A 7,865-nucleotide genomic window follows, 5' to 3' on the forward strand; every position below is an offset into this window, starting at 1 on the left:
GAGTGGGAAGAGGCTGGGCCCTACACCAGAGGCACTTCCTACCGTTCTGATGTCTGTCAGTGACTTTTTTTTTTTAAAGACAGGATCTCATGATTCCCAAATTTACCTCAAATTTGTGGAGGATGCCCTTGTGCTTCTGACCCTGCCCCCACCTCCTGTGTGCTGAGACAACAGGTGTATACTGTGTCTCTTTTACTTGACACTGGGGACTGACAATGTTCCACACATGCCAGGCAAACGTTCTGCCAAACACCTCCAGCCTTCCAGTGTGTAGGCTTTGTGTTGTTTTCCTTGGCTTTTTCTGAGATAGGGTTTCTCTGTGTAGTCCTGGCTGTTCTGGAACTTGCTCTGCAGACCAGACTGGCCTTGATCTCAGATATCCACCTGCCTCTGCCTCTCAAAGGTGGGATTAAAGGTGAGAGCCATGATGTCCAGCCTCCTGTGTAGTTTTAATGCACATTTTATGAATCCTATTCGGCTAAGCGGAATCTCTAGTACAGCTTGAAAGGAGCACATGGCTAGCAGGTGGTCTGCATGACCTGGGCTGCTCTTCCCTGCCCACTGCTCTAGTCATGGGTGACAGAGTGAGCTCACACTCCTCAAGTCTGGTTTACAAAGCTGTATCAGGGATGGTTTGGCTGCCTCTTATGCATTCCTCAAATTCCAACAAGTTTCCCTAGTGCCTAGTTGCTCACCATAAAGAATGGTATTTGCACAGCAGATAAACTAGTACCTTTAGAATTTGAGGTGAGCTGTAAACCAGTAAGGAAAGGTCTCAAAGCATGATGGGAAGGTAGCAGTTACTTGTCATGCTTTGGGATATCTGGGTGACAGGGCCCCGGGAGCACACAGCACCAGTCCTCTTCTCATGGGGACTGTTCCCTTGTGGGCCCAGGAGCAGCATTTTACAGAACACAGATGAACTGAAGGCTTCTTTTTTTATTACATCTAAAGAGCTCTACAGAAACAGGTAACATTCAACAGGGAAACAACTTTTCTCCAATGCATGTAATAAATATTCTCACTTGGTACTTTTATACAAACGGACATTGGTCTACTATACATTTTTTAAAAGCCATTTTACTGGTTTGGCATGCGGTATGGAAATTCTAAGAGAGAAAGTCTTAAGGCAATGAATCACAGATTTAAGTTCATGGAATTTATGGTAATCTTTATCTATTTATATACATCTTCCCCTATGTTAATAAAACAGCAGCAGCACGCTCTGGGACCACCAGCTACTCTCCCTCCCTCTTTGAAATCTACACTTTGCATTTAATTAAAAAACAAACAGAATTCAATGTGTATCCACAAAACAAAATTCTTACCAAAATAAATTCAAATGTGCTTTAAGAGTCCTGAAGATTCTGAAAGTTTCATGTATTTAAAATTGAAACTGCTTTAAAAACTAGGTTCTTTCTACATTTATTCATTTACAAATAGGGTATATTTTCATTCAGTTTCACAGACTTGTCTCAAAAGGAAAATTGGCTGAAAAAAAGAAAACAACAACAAAAAAGAATATATACCACCACCAAAAGAACCCACATTTTTCAAACCTTTAGTGATTCTTGAAGTCAGTAATGTAGATGTGTAACATCTAAATTAGCAATGGAACAACTTCAATACTCAAAATGAAGGTCACTAAAGTATGCATGGTTAGGTTTCTTATTTAAAAAGTGTGTCCACTAATGCCCACATGGTGAATTAAAGCCACCTCTACCCTCCTGGCTGAATGGCTACTTTATTGATGATGTCTGCTTACAGAAAGACGGGAGCACACACACGATTCTGTAGAGAACACATGCCAGAGGGAGAGACTAAGGAAGGAGCTCCTGGCAGCTTGCTGAATCAGAGATGCTGAGAATATTATTTGTCCACAGCCTATTAATCAAGGTTGGCAGGGCTGGGGAGTGAGGTCGGCCTAAGGAAAAACAACAACGGGACAAAGTGACCATGCGCTTTTTCTTTTAATGCAGGAGATAAAGTGGTGTGTGGCTCTAATAATTATTCAGGGTTGTGAAAGTCTCTGACTGAACTTGACCACATGCAACATTTTAGAACGTCAACACTGAAGAAGTGAACTCCTCAGTAAATGGAAGGAACTAAAACACACAGACAACCAAACGGCTTGTTCTCCCATGAGGATATGACCAAAGCCACAAGGCATCTATTCCTCCAGTTACCCACTCTCCCCCTTAGGCTGGTACAAGGCAGGACACCGAAGGAAAGTGACCCCTCTATACCTGGCATGAAGAATGCAGAGAGCTGGTTTAAACTGGATTATTTTACGTTTGTAATTCAGCATCAGACAAAAAAAACTATGCATCAGTTAACTAAAACTACTAACAGTAATCAAAACCAAACCAAACCAAACCAAACCAAAGCACCCAAACTAAACCAAGAACAAAGAAAACTATTCATTTTATCTCAGTTAAAAGAATGTTTCCTATTGCTATGCTAATAGAAACACCTCAAAATTTCAGTGATTTCCACTGTAATCCCAATTTAGATACAAATTATGGTAACTGAAGTGAGTCTAAATTAATACAGTAATGAGAGATGGTAGAACATGTACTCATAACACCAGATGAATTTAAAAACATAACTATTTCTGGTTTTAACTGACAACAAATGTCTTGTTTTATTGCGAATTGTTTTGTGACTCTAACACAGCCATTTCTGTGTGGAACACACATGCGTAGGGGAAGACGATGATGTTACTCACACGCACTTGTTTATAAATACATATATATATACACACACACACACACACATATACATATCAACACCAACTTTTTTCAAAAATTCAAGTCGACATTTTAGTAGCAGAGAGACTATAAAACAGATATTATTTTTAGATGCCACACTGTCATGTGAACCACTTCCTTTATTATACACAACTGAAGACACAGTCATCTTGACTTCTACCTGGATTAATACCTACCGGTCCTTCTGTTATGGATGCAAGGCTTGAAAACAAGTTTACTACACACAAAGATGGTCCTTCCCCAACTCTGAAAACATGAAGGTGGAACATAAAAGCCAGTGCAGGAGCTGGTAATGGTGTGCCCTGGCTCTCTGCAGTTACACCTGCATCCTCCATCAGCTGCCATCTATATCCCACTGTAAGAGCATGCTTTCTTCTCTGCGGACTCTCAAGTATGAGAAGTATTTTTTCCTTCCTTTGACCCTTAATCACCTCCTGAAACAAATTTTAATATATTTACATATTCTGCTATCGAGAGTAGGTGAGACCAATTGGTTCTTGAATTAAAAAAAAAAAAAAAAAAAAAAAAAGGCTTCCTATGTCATGCTTGTCACTAAAGGTGAAGGAAAAAAGAACACGGCTAAGAAAGGAAGTATACTCAGAGACAGAAAACCAAAATAACTAAGGTTATTTTTGAGTTTCAACTATTTATCAGATAGATTTGGTATGGATCCACATGTGGGCTGTGCTGTACTGTTAACTTTAGGATAACCGATTCTTTCTTTCCTTCTTTCCTTCTTTTCTTTCGGTGGAACGGAACGACCTCTGCCAGCTCCACACCCCACGGGGCTATGGGGGTTCTTTCACATCCCATTTTGTTATGAAGATCCTCAAGGAAAACTTGTTACCCTGTTGCCAAAATGCAAGTGCTCACAGCCTTGGCTTACATACAGAATACTGGCAATTCAGACTTAGAATCAACAGAAGTGTATTGTCATTCGAGGGCCTGCCCATAGACTGCGCATCCAGGCAGCGTTTGCTCCAGCACTTCTGGGAAACACACTCGTAGAGGGTAGACAGCAGATCACAGAGGATCTGGGATGGAGAACATGCACCTAGGGAGAGTTGAGAAAGATGCTCACACAAGAGTGATAATAACCAAATGCAAACTGAGGAGGAGGGGCGAGTGACAACAGAACAGTACATACAGGTACACAGGCGCTCTTGCGCACACACGCACACACGCACTCACACACACGAGCTCTGTCCTGAAAACAAAGGGTATGCAGTAAGATAGACGAGGCTCATAACTTAAGGCTGGTAAAATCCACGCACACACAAACAGAATCCAAGTCTGTCACTTTTAAAAAATGGAAATCAAAGCTATCCCAAACCCTTCCCCACAACAAAGCCCACAATTTAAACCTCATACATGCAATTGTTTCTGTTATTGCAAGAAAGATAATGCCATTGAAGTAAAATAAAACCCAAACCACAGGACAAATGGTGAAGTCTTCAGAATCCAGAAAAAATGAACTGAAGGTTTGTGGGTGCTTGTTTTTTCTTTTCTTTTTCTTTTTTTTTAAACAAGTGTTTTATCAGACAGGCAGTCTTAGATTTATATACAAAAGTAAAACTGAAAATATAGTTTTGTTCTCTGTACATTTCTTTTAATTTTTTTTCCCTAAAAAAAAGGAAAAAAAAAACCACGCTTGTATACTTTTCTAAACAGGATAAGGTAAAACAGAGCATAGAGTTCTCTTCTGCCAAGTCATTTAATCTGGGATGGGGTGGGAGCAGCAGGGTGAGAGCGTCAGTCCAATGAGATAATGTCTGGTATGATGCCAAAGATGGACGCTGTGTCTGCGCTGCTCCTGCTGGCCACACCATGGCCATGGCTCTCCCTCAGACTGTTGGAAGACACAAGGCTGCTGTTGCTGCCGCTACTGCTTCCGTTGGTGGCTGGCAGAGATGTGCTCCCTCCTGCACTTAGCTGATCGAGAAACATCTGCGAGGAGGTATACGGGAAAAACCGGGAGGAGTGCAGGAGGTCCTGGTCATCTGAGACCGCCGCTGCTGCTGCGGCAAGCAGGGAGGTGTTGTAATGCTAGGAGGGACCAGAGACAAAACACTCTGTTACAATCAGATGCACCTCGGCGTACGTACTCTTCTCAGCAGAACAAGGCTCCTCAAGTGACAACACATTCTGTAGTAAACGACTGGTCACTATTACTGAGAGCACTTTGGCATGGTATCTGAAACTGGAATGACATTTTTGATTGTGTGTGCATGTAGTTTGTATTGCATGCAGTTCTTAGCCCTCTATTTCTGAGGTGTTCAGAAGCAGTAGGAAGGATACATCCCACATTTCCAATGGCAAGTTCAGCTTGAGAACTGTCTCACAGCTGCTCAGCTGCTCCCAGGCTGGGCTGCAGCTCGGTGCAGCCTGCTTCTGCTCTCAGCACTGTAGGTGCTGGGCACAGGGTTTGCGCACATGAACATCTCTGAGCTGGAAAGGGCAGGAAGAACTTGCTGTAAAAAACAAGCAATGTCCCACCTGCGTGGGGTACTCTGAGTCGGGTGTGTGGAGCTGCAAGTCTCTCCGGGTCAGGGAGCACTGCGGAGTGGCTGTGAAGGCTGAGGACAGATCTGTGCACTATGTGGGCTTTGCCAGCACTCTGTGCTTAGGCCATTCTATATTTATTTAAAAAAAATCCCAAAGCTATCTTTCTTTAATTTTACTTTGTTTTAAAACATTCATAACATACAAATTAAACACAATGAGTTCTAACATTTTCACATGTATATGTCTTTTAATCATAACCACTTCTACTACTTTCTCTTGTTCTTTCTTCCTCTAGCTGATCTCCTTCCTTTTCTAACAGTCCACTTCAAATGTGTATGTGTCCCAAAGTTTATTCAGTGTTGCTTACAGAGCACAGACAACTTACCAGTGGCTATATCACTGAAGAAAATGTCTCCCCCATTAACCATTAACTGCCTACAAATCGTAATCTTCTGACTACTTAATTCTTTATAATTAAACACTTAAAACATGAATACACCATATGGCTATGCAAAAAATTCCTTTCTTCCTATCTATATAGGAGATATAGTTATGTATTTTTCTAAAAAGGACAAATTCATCACACACACCCTCCCTCAGGTCTACACAGGCCAGGCAGGGGTTAGAATCAGTCTACTAGCTATATCTTGTTTCCTGGAAGGTTTTCAGGGCAGGGACCATGCCTGCTTCCAGATCCCTGATGACTTACTAGAGTTCATGCTGAGCGGGTGCTGCGGGCCTTGCTTGGATTGTCCCTTTCCCTGAGATGCACTTGGGAACAGAGCACCAAACATGCCCTTTGCTGATGTTCGTGCTCTCAAGCATTTGAAGGGGCTGATGTCTGTGGGCTCCTCAGTGTTCCTGTGGCAGTGTAGCTTAGACAAAGGTCCTACTTGGGCAGTGGGTCCCAAAGGCCACTAAATCTCTTTGATCAGTCAGCATGGTGGCTCAGCAGGTAAAGTGCTTGCTGTGTAGCCCAACTATCTGAGATCAATGGGTGGAGCACATACAGAAGTGGAGAGGGCTGACTCCACACAGCTGTCCTTTGACTTCCAAATACATGCTATGTTACACCAAGCAACACCATGTGTGCAATAGTAATAAAAAATTAAAAGTGTATATACAGGACCATGCGAGGAGCTGAAGGAGGGAAAGAGATGGATGGAAATAATGTAAATAAAGTATACTCATGTATGAAACCCTAAAAAAAGAGAAAAACCCAAAACCTCCTTGACTTATTGGTTGGAACAAGACTGCCACCCTGACCCAGGCATGAAAGAGGATGCACACGCGCATCATCACCAATGCACATCTTCTTACAAAGTTTGCTACTCTTCAGTCAGTGCTTTAGCTTGCTGGCATGAAACCCAGGAGGGCATTCTGGACAGCGGCCTGGTCACTGCTTTGGCAGTGACAACTACAGTACCGAGAGGGAGGAGCTTCTGTGTCTGGTCCTTAGTCCATGTCCTTAGCCACTTCTCTATGGCTGAAGTAGGTCTTTCTCAATCTGTGTTTGTCTCACTGTTTCCGATGAGACTTCTTCCACTTTGTTCTTGCTTTTCAAGTCTGTAGCTCTGGTGCAATGGGACAGCCTGACTGGTGGATAAGAATCACTGACTGTTTCCTTCCATACTTCATCACTTTTAACTTTGTATCCAGGTCATTAGATATGGCCTTTTAGCAACTCATTTTGTACATTTAGGGACTGAGATGAACAAACAGTATGAGCTAGACTCAAGCATGGGAGAAGATGAAGCAATCAGAGCTGTAATAAACACAGTATGAGGAAGCACAGCATTCTGTATACATGAAGTCAATAGATCTTTGTTACTAATGCACACGACTCTACGTATCAAACATACAATTGGCAATGCAGTAGCAACACAGGCTATAGCAGCTATGCTGTCCTGGGCGCCAGGATATTCTCATACATTGTCCCACGGCTCACTGCCCTGTGTTTGTCTTTATACAACATTACTGAGAAATCAATAGGCAGTCACTGCCTTTACCCTTTGCTGAGGATGGTGGGTGATGAATAATGCTTTTATTTAAATTCTTACAGACAGAGCAACCCTGGGCACATGCACTCTATTTTCTAAGGAAATTCATTCTTTCTTCTAGCTGTGTATTATACTTTCAGACATTTTAATATGCAATTAAAGAAGAAGATTACTTTCACAATAACATACCTGATTGTCTCCTGATAAGAAAGGAAAGAAATCTAATCCTGTGGAAAGAAAAAAAAAATGACCTCAGAGAAAAAAACAACAAAAAGGAAAAGCAAATCTTTCTAAATATCCTGCACTTGAGTCTCACAGCCCAGGCCTCTGCATTCCTATTCAACCACAGGGCTGACGGTCCATGGTGGCACACACCTTTAATCTCAGCACTTGAAGGAGGCAGAAGGAGACAGATTTCTTAGTTAAGATGCTGACCTGGGGGTTGATGAGATGGCTCAGTGGGTAAGAGCACCCGACTGCTCTTCCGAAGGTCCAAAGTTCAAATCCCAGCAACCACATGGTGGCTCACAACCATCCGTAACAAGATCTGACTCCCTTTTCTGGAGTGTCTGAAGAGAGCTACAGTGTA

The 7,865-nt window shown here is 42.3% G+C and overlaps 1 protein-coding gene across 1 annotated transcript in view; it reads right to left on the bottom strand.

Annotated features, from left to right (window-relative positions):
- Positions 1 to 4,280: 4,280 nt before the first annotated feature.
- Positions 4,281 to 7,865, bottom strand: part of Pias1 (protein inhibitor of activated STAT 1) — a 102,802-nt gene continuing 99,217 nt past the window's right edge. Inside the window, exons 13-14 of the mRNA XM_021171432.2 lie at positions 7,466 to 7,503; positions 4,281 to 4,817 (exon numbers count right to left, since the gene is read on the bottom strand). Coding sequence (XP_021027091.1) covers positions 4,524 to 4,817; positions 7,466 to 7,503 — 332 coding nt within the window. The 3' untranslated portion in view covers positions 4,281 to 4,523. The remainder of the gene's footprint in view (positions 4,818 to 7,465; positions 7,504 to 7,865) is intronic.

The sequence above is a fragment of the Mus caroli genome, chromosome 9 (assembly GCF_900094665.2).
Source record: "Mus caroli chromosome 9, CAROLI_EIJ_v1.1, whole genome shotgun sequence".
NCBI lineage: Eukaryota > Metazoa > Chordata > Mammalia > Rodentia > Muridae > Mus > Mus caroli.